Here is a 17,238-nt window from a genome sequence, read left to right as displayed (position 1 = left end):
GAAGAAAGAGCTCAGTCGTGTAGACGCAGGGACGTGCTGGGGCTCGGCCTCAGGACCAAAGGCTGCCTCCAAGGGCACAGGTGCGCAGAAAGAGCTACAGGGAGCTGTGGCAGGTCTGGACGGAATGGTGAGGCCGGGGCGGCGCCAGCTGAGCGGGCCCATTGGCATGTGAAGAGACGAGGCCGGACTCAGAGTGCAGGGGTCCGGCAGGCTAAGCGTTGGCTCCCACACGGTATAGCTCAGCCTAGAGGGGCATGAGTGCTCACCCGCCTTCCCAGCCACAAGTATGGTTGCAGGGCCACCAGGCACCGTGAAGGAACACTGAAGAGGGCACTCAGGGGAGGTTTTCCCAGAGGATGAGGGGACATCTAATCCAACTCCCGGGATAGGAGTCAGGGCTGCCATGTGGAATAGGGGGTGGGGGAAGAGCATTTGAGGAAGAGGATCAGCCTGTGCAAAGGCCTGGAAGAGACGATCGGGAACCTGCGGGGAGTGGTAGGCAGCCTGGTGGAAGTTCAGAGTGGGGAGCAGGGCCTGGTGGAGAGCAGGCTCCTTAGTCATGGCAGAGCAGGTGGGCGTGCAGACACCCCGGTGCGCAGAACGCTGCCATTCTCGCTCTCGGAGAATCTTTATGATAAGTCCACCCAGGAAGGGTTTTTGTCCTCATTTTACAGATGGGAAAACGGAGGCTAAAAAAGGCCAATTAATGTAGACCCCAGGGTGCCACGAGGCAGGGGAAATGCAGAGTCAAGACTGAGCCAGGTCTGACTCGAAAGCATGAGCTTAAAAATAAAAATTATTGAAATAGATTTTTCTAATCTTTGGTCATTGCAACAGTGGTATGTGACTATGTAGATATTATGGGGGAAAACAGCTAAGCAAAAAATAAGGAGACAAAAATCCCATATTTTCACCACCCAGCGATGAGCAGTGATACCTAAGTTATAGTCTTCCATATACAAAATTTTTGCTAAAGTGAAATAATACTGTATATTGACCTATAACTCACGTTTTCTTACATAATCTCCATCTTTCCATATAAAATGTTACCTCTTCAAATAGTCCATATTCAAATTGTCCTCCGTGGCCCAGAAATACCTTTTACAGCTTATCCAAAAGAATCCATTCTCTGTGCCCCATGAATCCGGCCCTTAGGCATGTCCCTTTAATTCTGGCGCCTTGTCTTTCTAATGTTTGTTGGAAAAACCAAGCCAGTAGTCCTGCAGAACGTCCCACCTTCTGGGCTCTTCTGTTTCTTCACAAATCCCACTCCCTCCTTACCTCCTAAAAACTAGAAGCTAGTTCCAAAGGCTTGATTCAAATTCGATACTAGGTGCGAGACCAAATTGCTGTTGCCTCACACCAGGAGATTCGTAATGTCCCTTTTACTCCCATCAATGGTGCTGGCGTGACTCCTTGATTAGGGATGACAGCTGGCTTCTTCTATTGGTCGGTTACAATCCCCCCACTTACCACCAAAAGGTCATCCGTGGGGTTTACTTTGGCGTGAAGCGAATGTTTAGACTGTTCCGTAGGGAAATTGGTCCCTCACCAGCGAGGGCTGCTTGGTTTCACGGAAATAAATTCCTTCAGGAAAGATTTCATTCTATCCCACAATCACCTATTTTTTAAAATAAGGAGTTGGTTTGAAAGCTGTTCCCAGCGCTATCCCTAGTACTTCCTGTGTGTCTTCCTGGGTTTGACAGGTCATATGACCACCAAGACCTCAGCTAGCAGTCTCAGTTTCAAATCCTGATTTTCTGCCAGCCAATGACCCAGCCTGAGGGACTTGTGAATGTGCCTTTGAAGTTGTATTAGAAAGTGTACTAGCTCAGGAAAGGGGGGAGGGTCTCCCCAGAGCACAGCATAGGCCAGCCTACTGGCATCTTGCCCCGGGTTCAGCCTGACCCGGCACCCAGAATGAATGGCACAGGTGCCTGAGGGACAGTGCACTGACTGGCCCTGGGAGCTTGTAGGTGCCCATTAAGTGACCAAGAGCAACTGGGCAGGGGGATGGCCAGGACGTGGGCAGCTGGTGAAGAAGGACCGTGGCTCGAGGGACCAGAGGCTCTGGGGGTAGGACGTAAGGGAGAGGGTATGTCCGAGGGCCTTGCCCCAAATGTGACCTCACCCCAATCTCCCTCTCTGTCTCGAGCAGCTGTATGTGGCCACTGTGCTGCAAGAGCCGGAGATGAACCTGACCCCAGCCTCTTCGCCCGCCCAGCACACCTACGGCACCATGAACAGAACGCCAGAAGAGGAAGAAGAGGAGAGCGGTATGATGGGCTTTGGACAGGAGCTGGACTCGGCCCAGTTCCAGGAGGGCCTGGAATTGGAGGACCCGAGCCAGTACCACTGACCAGGACCCGAGGCCTCCCCCTGGCGGCTCCAGCCGGGAGTGGCCGCCAGGGGTGGGCCAGGCAGGGGGAGGCAGAGGGCAGCCTGGACCTCCCCACGACTTCCTGCAGACTTCGCAAAGGCCTGAGGAAGAAGTCTGCCCATCTGGCCATTTTCCACGTGGAGGCCCCAGCCTGCTGACCAGCGAGAATGGGAGATGCTGGGCAGTGCACAGGGACCCCAGGATGGGATAGAGGACACAGGCAAACCTTGGGAGAGTGGCTGAAGCCCTGGACCAGAGCCTGAAGGCTCAGGACTTTCCCGGGGTCAAGATGGAGAAACGTGTGCAGAAGGAAAGAGGCAGAAAGAAGCCCACTGACGACGCCCTGGGGTCCTCGCTGCCCTGCCAAGGAGCTTCTGCCGCTGCTCCCACCCGTCCTCCCTGTCCCACTCCCGGCCCCTCCCTCCCTCTGAGGAGGCAAAGGTACTTGTGCTGGGCCTCATCGGCAAGACAGAGACCACCTCACCCCGGCTTCCCAGCATGGGGTTCTGTAAAGAGGACGTTTCTGCCTCCACCGGGCAAAGGGCAGCTGAGAGACCCAAGACTAGAGAGAAGGCGCCTGAGACCCTCCTGTTCCTCTGCCCCCGACAGAAGTCCCCGGGGCAGCAGGGTAGAGACCCTCTCCTTTCTATTCCTGTAAGGGTAGCTGGGGCACGCTCACTCAGGACTCATTAAACGGGGCCTGTGTGCATTTTGATAAAGGCAAGCCTTGGCAGTCACTGTAAGGGGGGAGGGGCAGAGGCAGCATTCCCGGAGTGGGGGGGTCTTCTCCCAAAACGTTGGCCGATGGGAAACCCCGTACACCTCCCCAAGCCCCAGGTCCTATTCAGGGGACCCAGGAGGCCAAGGAGGTGGCCGCTGAGAACTGCCCCTGCCTCGTGCCCACCTCAGTGCCTGGGCCCCGTGTGGCCAAGGTGGGCAGCAGCTTAGGGTAAGGAGCCCATGCTTCAAACCGAAGGCACTGGCCACTCCCTGCCCTCCAGGTAGGGCCTTGCCTCTATTCTTGGACTGAAGGCCCCTCAGGTGGTCTCCAGGGTGGTCCCGGCTACGACACTGCCGATGCCCAGCAAGGAGTGGGGAGGGCTAGGATGGGGCAGTGACCTCCACAGAGAAGCCCTTTCTAGCAGAGTGAGGCTGCCTCCCAGAACTGCCAGCTCCTGAGGCCTGGAGCCAAATCCTGAGCAGAACCAATGCTGGGGACACCCAGGACCTTTGCCCCAGGCAGGGGGGTGCAAGCCTCTGCCTCTGGGGACCGGTCCCCATCAGGACTCCCAGGAGCCCAGCAGGTGTGCACACAGAGAAGGGCCGGCTGGGCCCCGGCGGACCGGGACAAGCCAACTCGAATGGGGTCTGCATGCTCTAGAGCCGCTTCCTCCAAAGGCCAGGGTCCCTGCAGCCCCCCTGATGAGGTGGGCCCGGTCCCCAGCTCATGGCTGACCCTCCACGTGGTCCTTGCTTCATCCTTGCCCACATCCTAGCTCCAGAAGTTTTAAGCTTCGCCCCAGAGATTCTCCTTGGCCTGGACTTGGGTGTGAAGGATCTTCCCAGAGAGCTTGAGTCTGCTGGGGAGGAGGGAGGCTCTCCCGCTCCCACTCCAGCTGGAAAAGGGGGGGAACTGTATCCAGTCAGTCCCTCATAACCCAAGCCCCCTCCCCCGGGCATCCCACCAACCACAGGCCTAGGTCCTTTCCAGGGCTGGGTGGTCAGGCCTCAGCAGAGAGCTCCACGCACTGCCCGCCCCCCAGCGTGTATACTTGGTGGTGGTGTGTTTTGTTCTTTGTATGTTTTTTTTTTTTGGGGGGGGGGGTGTCTGACAAGAGCTGGCCTGCGGACTCGCTTTCCCTGAGCACCTCCTCCCCTGCCCACCAGGCAGCCAGTAGAAGCTGCATGTGCAAAGGGTCACAGCAGATGACAGGGCAGTATGTCCTGGGGCCTCCCCCTCTGAACTGGGGTCAAGTGCAGACTGGTTCTGAGAGAAGGCGGTGAGAATGTTAGGAGAGTGCCAGAGTCCTCCCTTGGCTAGCCTTTCCGGAGACCCAGGGCACCTGGCAAGGTCCCACCACGGCTGCTCGACCTCTCCCCGTCACTGGGTGGGGTGTGGGTGTGCTTTGGCTCCTGACCCCCCCACAATCAGGCACCTCCCCGCTCAGCTTGCTCTCAGCCCACTCCTGCCTCACGCATCGGCCTCCACCTACCCCACTGGCCCACTTCCCAGCTGTCCGGCCACCGAAGCGGCCCTCTCAGACCTGACCGTTCTGCGGGGAGCTGCCTCTGGGGTGAGGTTCGCGGGATTGAGCCTTCCAGAAGTGCCCCGCTCAGCCTAAAGCAGCTCCTCACCTGCCGGCCCCTTCCTCGGACGCCTCTGGAAGCCAAGTGCCTATCAGCAGCATTGCCGCCTCTGGGGACCCACGTGCGGGGTATGGACTTCCCTTGGCCACCACCACTCAAGGAATGTGCCAGAATGCCGAACCTTCTTGTTATTAATGCTATGACTGTGCCTTGAATAAACAGCCCTCCCGACCTCTGCTGCCTGTGTCTCTGCCTCGTGCTCCGCCCAGCAGCTTCCCTCCCCCGGGGAGGGATGAGCTTACGGGGAAGGAGCACCACACCTTCATGGCTCTGGCCCCTGTCAGACCTGACTGTTATGGGGGGAGCTGCCTCTGGGGTGGGGGACTCTGGATAGAGCCTTTAAGGTGTGCCCAGCTCTGCCTCGAGCAGCTCCTCACCTGCCGGCCCCTTCCTCCCCCCGAGGCCTTTGGTGGCCCCCATCCTCCCAGGCATGACCTGACAAGGGCGCCTGGTCTGCTGGAGAGATGGTAAGTGCATCTGCCCATTCTTCCTGCTGGGTCCTCTGAGAGCGCCCTGAGCAATAAAGCACTGGGCTCTGCGACCTCCCCAGGCAGCCCTTGGGCAGCCTCCAGGGGCAGCAGGAGCCCCGGGTGAGTGCTGGGCCCTGAGAGGCTGTTGGCCAGATGAGAAGCCGGATGTGACACGATGGAGATTTCAAGGGGAGGCCACAGAAAGCGAGGCAGGCAGGAAGAGGTCGAGGAGAGGTTGGTGTGAGGAGGTGTGGGCTGGCGGGTCAGGACTGAATGGGCTAAGAAAGACCCTCTAGCCAGTGCTAGTGCTGTCTGCTGTTGTGCCGTGGAAAAGAGGAGAGAAGTGCCCTGCCCTGGGCCGTGTGTCCTGGCCGAGGATACCAGGGTTCTGGCCTTCCTCTGGCCACTTGATGACCCTGGGATGGTCATCTCATCCAGGAAGGAGGAGCAGGAAGGAGGAGGCTGGCTGCTCTGCCTCAAGATTGAACACAGCAGGTTCAGCTGAGGACAGAGGACAACCTCCGGGCAGCTGCACAGGGCTGTTCCCCAGCCTTCCCTGGGCCTTCTCCTGCACCTGTCAGAGTCCACCAGTGGGCTTGGGCTCAGAGCTCCTCATGGCATGGCCCCATGCCCTTGACCCTTCTCCCCTCAGAGCAATCTTTTCCAAGTCAACCAGATGAAATGCATGAGGGCTGCCTCAGGGGATGGAGAAGTATGATGACCACCTGGCTGCCTGGGAATGGGGTGGGGCTGACGGCTGCTGTGGGAACAAGGGCCTTGGGACCTGTGAAGCCCCCACTCCAACAGCTGCCTCTCAGGGTCTCCTTCCAGGGGCCGGCAGGCTCAGGGTCTCCCCTGCCGCTCCGGGCCGTTCCTTGGTCCAGCAGACCTCTCAGGGGACTGACTGCTCAGGCAGAGGCAGATGTAGAAAGACAGAGAAGCTCGAGAGGGAGACTATGGTCTCACGCACTAAGTACCGAAGGGAGAGTGGGGTCAGTCATCAGTCAGTCTCCTCTGTCCTCGGCAGGCCGTGAAGCCTGGAGGCCTGGAAGGTGGGCTGGGCAGGGGATGGGACTCGGGGACAGGTCAAGAGGGAGGCCCAGGACACCGGGTTGATGGCTTCTGCCTAAGAGGGCCCTGGAGCAGGAGAGCCTGGGCTCCAGGAGGCCCTCCAGGGCCAGCACTCTCCCAAAGCCACGGGCGGGGCAGGGTGGGGCGGGGCGGTGGGGAGACTCAGGTCCGTCCTAAGGACCTCCATGCAGGCCCATCTCCAGGTGTCTCAGTCCGCTCCGTGCAGGCTTGGGGGAGCCTGTTTGTGGGAGGGCAGTTCACAGGTTTTCTCGGCAGAGGATGTTTCCTGGACACTTGACTACCCCCAGCTTGACAGCCAGCTCGGCCTCTCTCAAGCTGCCAAATCTGGCTTCTCCGTCCTGGCTGCAGATGAGCCTCTGGGAGATTTCAACAGCCCCGGCTCTGGGACAAACTGAACTTTCTGAGGCGGGGGCTGGGCATGCCTCGTGTGCAAAAGCCCCCCAGGTGACGCCTTTGCCAGGAGAATTGAGTCCCTGGAATGGGGGAAGCTGGTCTCAGCCCCTCACACTATCTCACCTGGGAAGGGAGTGGCCCTGCAGCCTGGAAATAGTTACAGCCCTCAGGCCAGGAAACCTGCACTCTGCCTCCAGGGAGTACCTAGTGGGTAATCAAAGGTTAGGCCCAAACATTTGCTCTCTGCCTCATGAGGGATTAGTATCCAGCACAGGCACAACTCCTGCTGTAATCTTACTTTGCAGCAAACACACCAGGCCTTGGGGTCACTTCTGGCTACCTCATCAAGGGTTTAAAGAACCCCCCCCTTCCCTCCCCTCCAAACACAGAGCTCAAAGTGGCCGAACTGAACTGTCAGCCTTCCCTCTTCAAATGGAACTGATTATCAGCACGATAACTTTATATAGCGGAGCCCTAGCCAGTTTGGCTCAGTGGAGAGAGCGCCGGCCTGTGGACCCAAGGGTCCCAGGTCCGATTCCAGTTAAGGGCATGTACATCCGTTGCAGGCTCCTCCCTGGTCGGGGTGCCAGCAGGAGGCGACCAATCTATGTGTTTCTCTCCCATCAATGTTTCTGTCTTTCCTTCTCTCTTCCACTCCCTCTAAAAATCATTGGAAGAATATCCCCAGGTGAGGATGTAAAAAAGAATTTATACAGTGGACATCAGGTAGGGATAGTGCTTTGGAGAAAAAATAAAGCAGGGGAGGGGGAGGGGATCGAATGAAGATGGGAGGATCCGGGTCAAGCTCTCTGGGAGTGAGGTGTGATGCGAGCACACAGGGATGCATGCAGGGGACAGATCTGGAGCATCTGAGGATGAGTGGGCTGCTCTGACCAGCATGGATGGTGTTTAAAGCATGGATGGGCTGAGACCTCTGTGGGAGGAAGTGGGGGTCAAAGGAGATCCAAGGGAGCAGGAGGAGAATCCGAAAGGAAGACTGAGCCCAAGGAGTCGCAGCGAGGAAGGAAGAAAACCAGGAGAGCCTGTGTCCCTAGGGCCAGGAAAAGAAAGTAACTCAAAAAGGAAGGAGGGAGCCCCGGGCTCTAGCACACTTGACAGGGAACACAGGGCACAGAAGAATGAGTTCAAAGATGCCACGGAGAAACATCAGCCAAGTTAGAATGCTGGGCAGGCCGTCAGGCAAGCAAGCTGGTTTCTCCCACAAACCAAAGGTATGGGGGATGGGAGAGGGGCTGTAGAGAATGAAAGGTTTGACACAGCCAGATGCAATCGGTGGTCCTTGGCTGCGCCTGGGTTGAGCAAACCTGCTGCAGAAAGACGTCTTTGAGACACAGGGGATTTCAGAAATGCACTGGGCATTAGGTGAGGTTTCGGAGATACTTCTGGGCAGGGGTGTTGATGGAATGGGTTAAGAGGTGAAAAAAACGTATCAGTTAGAAGTTCACATGGGAGACTCTACTGGTGAAAGACCAGGAAGGTGGGGCTTGCTGTAAGACTCTCTCGCCAAATAAAAGAGGTGTGGGAAGATCTTGAGTGCTCACCACGGATGCTGGGTGAAGGATACATGGAGATTCATGAGGCTCTGATTTTTGTGTGTGTGAACATTTTCCCATAATAACACATTTAAAAATAAAGGAAAGAGCGATCAACTCTTCCCAGTGCTGCTAAGCAGAAGAGCAAGATGAGGACTGAGCCATGACCCTGAATTTCGCAGGATAAAGGTTGTTGGTGGCCTTGACACGGAACAGATTAGGGTGGGGATGAAAGTCTGGTTGAAATAGGTTCCCGTTTGCTCATGTAAGCGAGGAAATAAAAAAAATTGCCAAGAAAGTCAACTCTTTTAAGGAGTTTTGCTACAAAGGAAGTAACAGGGTGGGAGCTGGGGAGAGAAGAGGGGTGTAGGGCGAGGCAGTTCTTTGCATAAGATGGGAACATGTGAATGATAAACTGAGGAGAAATACAGGAGAAAGAGGGGGTTACAAAGGCAAAAAACAATCATGCTTAGGATGGCTCAAGACACAGGTCAGAGGACAGTGCTTGGTCTTTCCAAAGCCAGGTCACCCCGGTCACCTGAGCGGGTGTCAAACACTCGAGAACCGAGAACCGTGGGCCTGAGTCTGAGCTGTAATCAGATCTCACCTGGAAGAGGCCTCTCTCCGTGGAGAGTGGGGCTGGAGGAAAAAATGCTTTCAGTGCCACAGTGAGAAAAGCATTCCTACATGCTCCAGATCCACTGTCTGCAGTCACCCCCTGGCAGGCCTGGCCACGTGAGCCCGGCTGGGAGCTGAGGGTCTGCTGGCACCAGCAACATGGTCTTGGCTGAGAAAACTGAAGCCTCAGGGTGAGGACAGTGGCCCGGGTCCAGCCCTTGCAGCCACTCACAGCCCAGCTCTAGGACCCCACACCTTGGAGGCCAGGAGCATGTCGGGGGTTAACCCCAAGCCTGTTGATATGATACCTCCTCCTTTTTTATTGAATTTATTGGGTGACAGTTCACAAAGCCATACAGGTTCCAAGTGTACAACTCAAGAAAACATCATCTGCACATTGCATCGTGCAGTCATCCCCACAAATAAAGTCTCTTTCCGTCCCAATAACCACCCCACCCCACCCCCGCTTTTGCCCACCTCCACTCCCCTTTCTCCCTGGCTATCACCATACTGTTGTCTGTGTCTGTGCCATGTTTGATTAATCCCTTCATCTTCTTTCATCCAGCCTCCAGTCCCCCTCCCTCTGACAGCTATCAGCCTGTTTCATGTATCCATGCCTCTGTTTCTATTTTATTTGTCATTTTATTTTGTTCATTAGATTCCACATATAAACAAGACCATATGGTATTTGTCTTTCTCTGACTCATGATATGCCCACTCTTTTTTTAAAATATATTTTATTATTTTGGTGTGTGTTTTTTTGTGTGTTTTTTTTGTGTGTTTTTTTTTTTGTTTTGTTTTTTTGTTTTTTTTTGTTTTGTTTTTTTTTTACAGGGAGGAAGGGAAAGGGACAGATAGCTAGAAACATTGATGAGAGAGAAACATCCATCAGCTGCCTCCTGCACACCCCCCACTGGGCATGTGCCCGCAACCAAGGTACATGCCCTTGACCAGAATCGAACCTGGGACCCTTGAGTCTACAGGCCGACCCTCTATCCACTAAGCCAAACCGGTTAGGGCTGCCCACTCTTAATGCTGCTCCCTCCCCAGGCTCAGGCTACCTCTCTACCCCTGTCTGCCTGAGCCTCCCGAACACACACACACACACACACACACACACACACACACACACCTGCTCTTCAACTCCAATGTACATTCCAGGTTCACTCATTTTCTGTCCTTAAAATCCCTGCCTTGGGATTGGTACCTTCCCCTCCAAGTAGGATCTACAAGACGTCCTCAGAGTCTTTGGTGCCCTTTGCTGCTGTCTTGGCATCTGGCCTCACCTTGTCTGCCAGCAGACGGGGGCTCCCAGGTCCCTGACCAATGACCTACTTCAGATCTGAATTAGCATGGGCATGTGTTGTAACAAACCAACCCCAAAATGTATCATGGTGCAGACACGATAGTGGTGTATGTCTCTTTCCTGTAAAATTTAAAACGGGTGAGTCCCTGCTCTACCTCTTGGAGAAGTACCTGGCCCCACCAGGCACTTTTGAGTAGTGGGTTGTCTCCCCAAGCAGTGATTCAGGGACCCAGGCTCCTTTCACCTAGTGGCTCTGCCATATTCAACACATGGTCCTCAAGGTCGCTGTGAGGTCTGCATCAAGCCAGCAGACAGATGACAGAGCACAGAGGAGCATGCAGGAGCTTTGGGGGGCCAGGTCTAGGGGTAGCATACCTGTCCACACATTCTGTGAGCCAGAATTTGGTCATATGATCCATCAAATTGCAAGGGAGGCTGGGAAACGTAGTCCAGCTCTAGAAGACCTGGATTTAGTGCCCTGCCAGGCAGTTTCCACCACAGACCCCTAGCTCCAGCTCCACCACTGGCTTCCCCAGGCCCTTCCCCACCCACCCACCCACTTTTTTTAAACCTGTTCTCACGTTGGCCCTCCTGACCCCAAACTCTTGCTCTGTCCTACATACATCACTCTGCAACTTCATCTGGTACATGCTGAAGCCCAAGAAAAGACCAGTCCCAGAGGGTCAGAGAGGCACACAGAAGAGGTTTATTCCTCATGAGTTTACACCAACACAGCACAGAACAAAAGATAAAGTGCAGACAGCTCAGGACGAGGGTAGGAGGCCTCTCACACTGCCTTCCACCTGTCCACCCAGCTGAGTACGGGCACACGCCGGGCATGGAAGCTGGGGAGTTGTGGGCCCACCTCTGGGTGCAGGTAGAGGCCGGAAGGAGGGTCAGGAGAGGAGACCGGGGCCAGGCTGGGGTGCGTGGTGAGGAAGAGCTGCCCAGACAGGTCTCTCCGAGTGAAGTGGCCCTTCCTTCCTTGGCCTTCCACAGCCCCACCCGACCCTGGCTGGCTAGCTGGTCCTACAGAGAGATGGTAAGGGAGCTGCCACCAGAGTGCTGAGTGAGGGGAGGAGAGACTGCAGTGACATCTCAGTAGGCCCCCGAGACCCTGAAGAGCCCCTCACGAGCCAGGTCCCCTGTCCCTTCAGCAGCTCTCCTGATGACCTGCCTGTGACTCCACCATGAAGACTAAAGTCGTCCCTCCCTTTCCTTATGAAAAGCTAACACCCTGGGAGAGGAAAGCATTCAAAAGGTGCCTGGAACTCGGCCATCCCACTCCCCGACTGGGCCCAGGCTCACCCCAGAACGGTGGCTGAGGGAAGAGCCCTGTCTCTCAAAGCCCAATACCTCCCCGGCCCCAGGACGCCAATGCCCCTAACGTGCTGCTCCTCCTCATGGCAGAAGAGGGGGCCCAGAGGGAGAGAAGGGGGCAGGGAAGAAGCCACTGGGGTGCAGGGAAATCCAGAAGCCCTGTCCTAAAGGAAGGCACACCGCTCTGTACGTAAGGAGCGGGGGGAATTCTGCCCTGCTCCATCACCTCTGCAATATGGCCAAGGGGACGGGGCTACAACAGACACAGACCAACAAACAGACACAGACAGAGGAAGGCCAGCAGGTGGAGGCCGCTGGGCAGAAGCCACCTCTTACTCGCCATCCCAGCCTCGACTCATGGCTTGGACCACGGCTCCGTAGAGCTGGCGCCAGGCTGCCCGCGTGGCTGGTGTGAAGGCGGGGCCCAGGCACTTCTCCAGCATGTAGAGCAGGGCCTCACCCACCGTCTGTGGAGGCAAGGAGCACCTTGTCATTCCCAAGCAGGAAGGCGCCACTCCATTCCACAGGGGAGAACACTGAGGCCTGGGGCTGGGAAGGGCTCCTGGGCCTTTCCTCTCTCCTGCACAGGGTTCATGCTTTCTGAGCAGGATTCTGCTCCAATCCTTGGGTACCACACTGTACCCACTTTCCCCCTTAACGTGAGCCTTTATCGTGAACAAAGCCTTTCACCCCACTCCCAGCCATGGAACCACCCAGGAGTAAGGTGGAGGCAGTGCCTGGGACTCCCAACTCAGGCCAAGCAGAGCTATTGACCACAGGCCTATTTCCTCCTCTGCAAAGTGGCACTAGGGGCATGAAGAGCCCAGGCTCTGTAACCAGCTGGGCCTCGGTCCACTTTCTGACGCCACCACTTATGAACTGTGACCTTGAGCAAGGTATGTCTCCTCTCTGAGCTTCAGGTGCTTCATCAGTTAAACCAAGAAAGTAAAAAAAAAAAAAAAAAAATTGATTTATTCAAATGATTAAATGAGATCATCTATAAAAAATTTAGTATAGCATCTGTGCACAGTAAGCCTTCAACAATAACAATGGCTCTGGCGTTCAGTCATAATAAAGTAAGATTTATTTATTCCATGAATATTTACTGACTGTCCACTGGAGACCAGGCACTGTGCTAGCACGGGAGATGGAGAGCACCAGACAAACTCGGTGCCTTCCTCAAGGTGCCTACCAGCTGGCAGGATGACTGGACTGTGTGGTAAGCTGCCCCGAGGAACCCCACCTTGAGTAGGGATCCTCCACCTTGACCCTGGGCTCATCGGTGTGGCTGGCTTTGGCCAATGGGATATTAGCCAGATGAGACATTAGCAAGAGCGATACAAGCAGAGTCTGGAAAAGCACTTGTACCGCAGGCTTGACCTCCTCCAAAACTCCCTGATGGAACTCAGCTGCTGCTCTGGGAGAGAAAGCCCGAGGATGCCAGGCCACCCTGACATCCCATCCCCGGCCGGGCTCCAGCTGAATGCACAGCATGAGTGGCTCTAGCCACACCACGTGACACAGAAGGACCACCCCAATGAGCCCAGAGAAATTGTTTGTTTGAGATGGTCGTATACTAAGGTGACCAGACGTCCCGATTTTTAACAATTTGTCCCGCGTCCCGCAGTGTTTTAAAAAAGTCCAAAAGATTTTAAAGATTCTTTCCAAAAATCGAGACTTTTTAAAAATGCCGCGGGACGCGGGACAAATTGTTAAAAACCGGGACTGTCCTGCCAAAAGCAGGAAGTCTGGTCACCTTATCTTATACCCAGGAATAGAACACGGAGCAGACCGGCTAATCCCACAGGCTCCTAAACTTCTTAGAAGTCACACCAGAGGAGAAAAATTGGAGGCTCAGAGAGGTCAATGCAGTACCAGCATCACACAGCACATGTGTAACAGCTGCAGGTCCTTTGCCCTAGTCATGTGAGGGTATAGGAGCGGGGAGATCAGGGAGGACCGGCAGGGAGTGGTGGCCTCAGGTCAGGAGCTCAGGAGAGAGAGGAGCCCCTCTACCCACCGAGAAGGAGCTGAGCTTCACGCCCACTGCACGGTGCTTCCTGCCCAGGCCGGCCAGGTACTCCTCCAGCGAGGACAGGTCCTCCACATTGGTCACCGCAGCATCGATCACGAGCATCACCTGTCAAGGCCAAGGTGGCAGTGAGACAGGCAGAGCCATCTGCCTGCTCACAACCACAGTCCAGAACCTGGGGGTCCCGACTGGACGTAAGAGAGTCATGAGAAATGGAAAGCAACCTGTGTCTGTATACAGTAGGTGTTCAATGTGTGATGGCCGACTACACAGTGAGAGAAACCTTGGAGGGGCTCAAAGCCCTAAACACGCCTGCGGGACAGTGTTGTCTGCTTGGGACGAGGGGAAACTGAGGCCCTGGGAGAGCCTCTAAGAAAACCCAGCTTGGTTTTCACAGGCAGGCGGCCCCTGGTAGATGAACGCCAGCACCATAAAGGGACAAGGCCAAGGGCAATGACAGAGCTGGGACCAGCTGGCTGAGCGCAGGGCGGGGAGAAGGCTGACTGCCCCAGACTGGGTCCAGTTCAGTGCAGGGGGAGAGGAGCAGGAGGGCAGTAAGCCCACCCTGGGGCAGAACACCAGCCATGTTCACTATCCCATGCCCCTCATTCTCTCCCAGGAAGGCGCCTGCTGGGTCCTGGAGGCCAGCCCAGCTCGTCCTTCCCCTCACCTTCCTGATGTGGTCCAGGAACTCGGGCGAGGAGAGGCAGTCCTCGGAGCTGGAGTACTGGCGGCAGTTGTACTGGAAGAGGGGCAGCAGGTCGGGCTCCAGGTCAAACAGCCTGCGGGAGGAGGCCCGTGTCAGCCCCGGGTGTGAGCCCAGCAAGCACCGCGAGCCCTGGCTGCAACCAGGGAGTGGGGGTGCACCAGAGGCCTGGCCGTAAATTACAGCACACCCTCCAACCTGGTGCTGACCCCCTCACCAGCTTTGCCGGAACCCCCTTCCTAGAAAGAACACAGGTCCCCGGGGCCACTCGTAGGACCCAGCATGTTGAGAGGGCTGGGGCAAGAAGGGATCCTCAAACAGAAAGCCTGGGAAAAGTCTCTCCCTCTCTCTCTCTCTCTCTCTCTCTCTCTCTCTCTCTCTCTCTCTCTCTCTCTCTCTTCCCCCCCCCCCTTCCCCCAACACTTCCCATTTTGGGGTCAGCATCTCCTAGTCTCATCGTGTCTAAGGGGGCTCGGGCCAGCGATGATGATAATAGTATTAAGAACTCTTTACCCATTTTATGGAGGAAACAAACGCCCAGAGAGGTTAAGGAGCTCCCCCAGGGCCACACAGTTTGGAACTGCGGAGGGTGCCTGGGTGAGCAGGGGAACGCCGGGAGACACAAAGCAGAAACTCTCAGCCACGTCTGAGAGGGTGCCTCTGGGTTTTGGGTAACTCTGTGAATTTATTTCCACTTTGGAGGGAGGCAGCAGGGGAGGGCTGGGGGTTTGGGGGTTGGGGTTTGCAAAAGCTTCCTCAGAAGTTCTGTGCTGGCTTAGGAAAAACTGTGGTGGAAGGAAACCATGCCTCGTTGGTGATGGCTGGGTGGTTAGAGACCCTCAAGCTGAGGTTGAAGATGTGCCTCCTCCTCCCCCTCAGGCACCCCCTTTACTCCTCTTTTGGGCGGTGAGACTCAGCCATCTGTCCTCCCCTGCCTGGAGGTTCTCTGTCCTAGCCTGGCCTTTTCCTGGGAAAGGTTCACCCCCTGTTAGTTGGTGAAAGTGCACTTTCCTGGGGCCTGGACCCCATGCTCTGCCAGCCAGGCATCCAGCCCACCCTCCCCACACGGGCGGTTTCCCCTTACTGGCAGCGGGGGCACCCCTGGAGTTAGTATCCAAGGAGCAAACTCAGGGAGGAGGCGCAGCGCCTGGAGGGGTGTCTGCTGGCCCGAGTGAAAGGAGATTCCGTTGAGGACCCACTCCGCCCCCAGGAAGCCTCGCTGGGCCCCCACTCTGCCCCCAGGGAGCCTCTCTGCGCCGGGTGTGCAGCGCGGGAAGCAAGAAGGGGTCGCTGGGCCAACTCCCGTGCGCACATCGGGCGGCGCCCGGTGCAGAGGCAGCGTCAGCTTTCCCTCCTCGGGAGCCGGGCCAGCCCCCTGGAGCCCGTTCCTGGCTGGGTCACTGCCCGCCTGCCCGCCCTGGGCTCAGGGCCGCCTCACCTGGTGAACAGGACGGTGCCGTGCTCCAGGGGGCTGCGGTTCACCGCTTGCCAGCTCTGCCGGATCAGCTCGGGCTCGGGGCGCTCCATGCTTGCCCAGCAGCTCGAGGCTGGAACCCTCCGGGCGCGAGACCGTCACCGCAGGTGCCCAGCCATCTCCGGAGCGACGAGGCCACGCCGCACCCCTGGCAGCCCTGCCCTAGTGGAGGCGCCCCAACCCTGCCGGCCCCTCTGGCTCTTCTGGGGACCCTGCAGCAGCTCCCTGCGTCCCGCGCCTCTGAGTGTCCCGCGCTGCACAGCCCGGAGCCGACCGACAGGGGCGCTTTAAAGCAACCGCGGCCCCGCCCCCTCCGCCCATCAAGGCGCGCATCTCTGGGCAAGGCGACCTGGTGGCACGGGCAGTGCCCTTCAGAGCTGCACAGAAACCATGCAGCCTGCATCGAATTTGATCGCCTTCGGCAGGCTCTGCATGAGCCATCTTTCCACAAGCCTCTCTCAAACATTTCCTGAAGCTTTGGAGTTCTCACCCCCTTGGCACAGGGTCTCCTCCCCAGCCACAGGGGATGCCAGGGCCGCTACCTGTATGACTAGGCTGAGGCTAGGGGTGCCCTCTGCCCTGGTTCCGGATCTGATTGACACACCCCCACTCCTCAGGGGCACTCACCCTTAGGGACAGGGCCTGACCTCAGCCATTTCCAGCCAGGCTGGGTCTTCCCGAGATTCCATGCTTAGACACCTGTGGGCTCCAACTCCAGCCCCAGTTCTGCATGGCACGGTGGGTCTCAGCTGCAGCTGCTGTGAGCATTGCCCTATGTGGACTTTGAGGGAGTTAAGCTTGAATGTTCTACCATCCCATGATTTTTAAAATATGTTTTTACCGATTACAGAGAGGAAAAGAGAGAAACATCAATAATGAAAGAGAATCATTGTTTGGCTGCCTCCTGCATGCCCCCTACAGGGGATAGAGCCCACAATCCCTGCATGTGCCCTGACCAGGAATTGGACCTTGAGAGCTTGTTTGGAGGTTCTAGCAGGGGAGCGCAGCTACTCGTATACCCTTGACCGAAGACCGGTCCTCTCCTCTTGGGGGAAAGTCGTCCTCTTCGACCGAGCGCGCAGCTTCGGGAGGGACGCACATGGATCGGTGAGGGAGGAGGGGGACACCCGCCTAGCCAGCCAGATCAGCCGAATCAACCCTGGCGATCAATGGGGTGACAGATGTCGCAGCCAGATCGCCCTCACATCCCTGACCAGGAATTGAACCGTGACCTCCTGGTTCAGAGGTAGACACTCAACCACTGAGCCACACCGGCTGGGCCATCCCACGATTTTTAATAGATTTTTTTAAAGGTTAAGTAGAAGTACTATTTGTTATTAAATAGTTCAGGCCCAGAATCTCAGGCTTGCCATTCGGGGTGTAAAGTTGGCCACCTGCCAATTAGACCCAAACTTTCCTGTTTCAATCACGAAGGTTTCTCAGGTTTGGGAAAGCAGGCACATTGCTCACTTTTTATCATTATTTGTGAGTGCCTGAGCCCACCTCCTCTCAGGCTGTTCACTTCTC

The 17,238-nt window shown here is 56.5% G+C and overlaps 2 protein-coding genes across 3 annotated transcripts in view; one reads left to right on the top strand and one right to left on the bottom strand.

Annotated features, from left to right (window-relative positions):
- The window catches only part of TMEM63C (transmembrane protein 63C), a 61,588-nt gene extending 56,670 nt beyond the window's left edge, over positions 1-4,918 (top strand). For both annotated transcript variants that reach the window (XM_084891521.1, XM_084891520.1), the window contains exon 24: positions 2,159-4,918. In XM_084891521.1, coding sequence (XP_084747647.1) covers positions 2,159-2,359 — 201 coding nt within the window. In that variant the 3' untranslated portion in view covers positions 2,360-4,918. The remainder of the gene's footprint in view (positions 1-2,158) is intronic.
- A 5,946-nt stretch (positions 4,919-10,864) lies between these two features.
- On the bottom strand, positions 10,865-15,955 carry NGB (neuroglobin). Its single transcript, XM_084891900.1, has 4 exons — positions 15,676-15,955; positions 14,202-14,313; positions 13,520-13,639; positions 10,865-11,966 (listed from the first exon to the last, which is right to left on the bottom strand). Exons 1-4 carry the CDS (start codon positions 15,762-15,764, stop codon positions 11,832-11,834), a joined length of 456 nt encoding a protein of 151 aa, XP_084748026.1. The 5' UTR covers positions 15,765-15,955; the 3' UTR covers positions 10,865-11,831.
- Positions 15,956-17,238: the final 1,283 nt, after the last annotated feature.

The sequence above is a fragment of the Pipistrellus hanaki genome (assembly GCF_964339955.1).
Source record: "Pipistrellus hanaki genome assembly, chromosome: 1".
NCBI lineage: Eukaryota > Metazoa > Chordata > Mammalia > Chiroptera > Vespertilionidae > Pipistrellus > Pipistrellus hanaki.
This window is presented reverse-complemented; position numbering and strand designations above follow the sequence as displayed.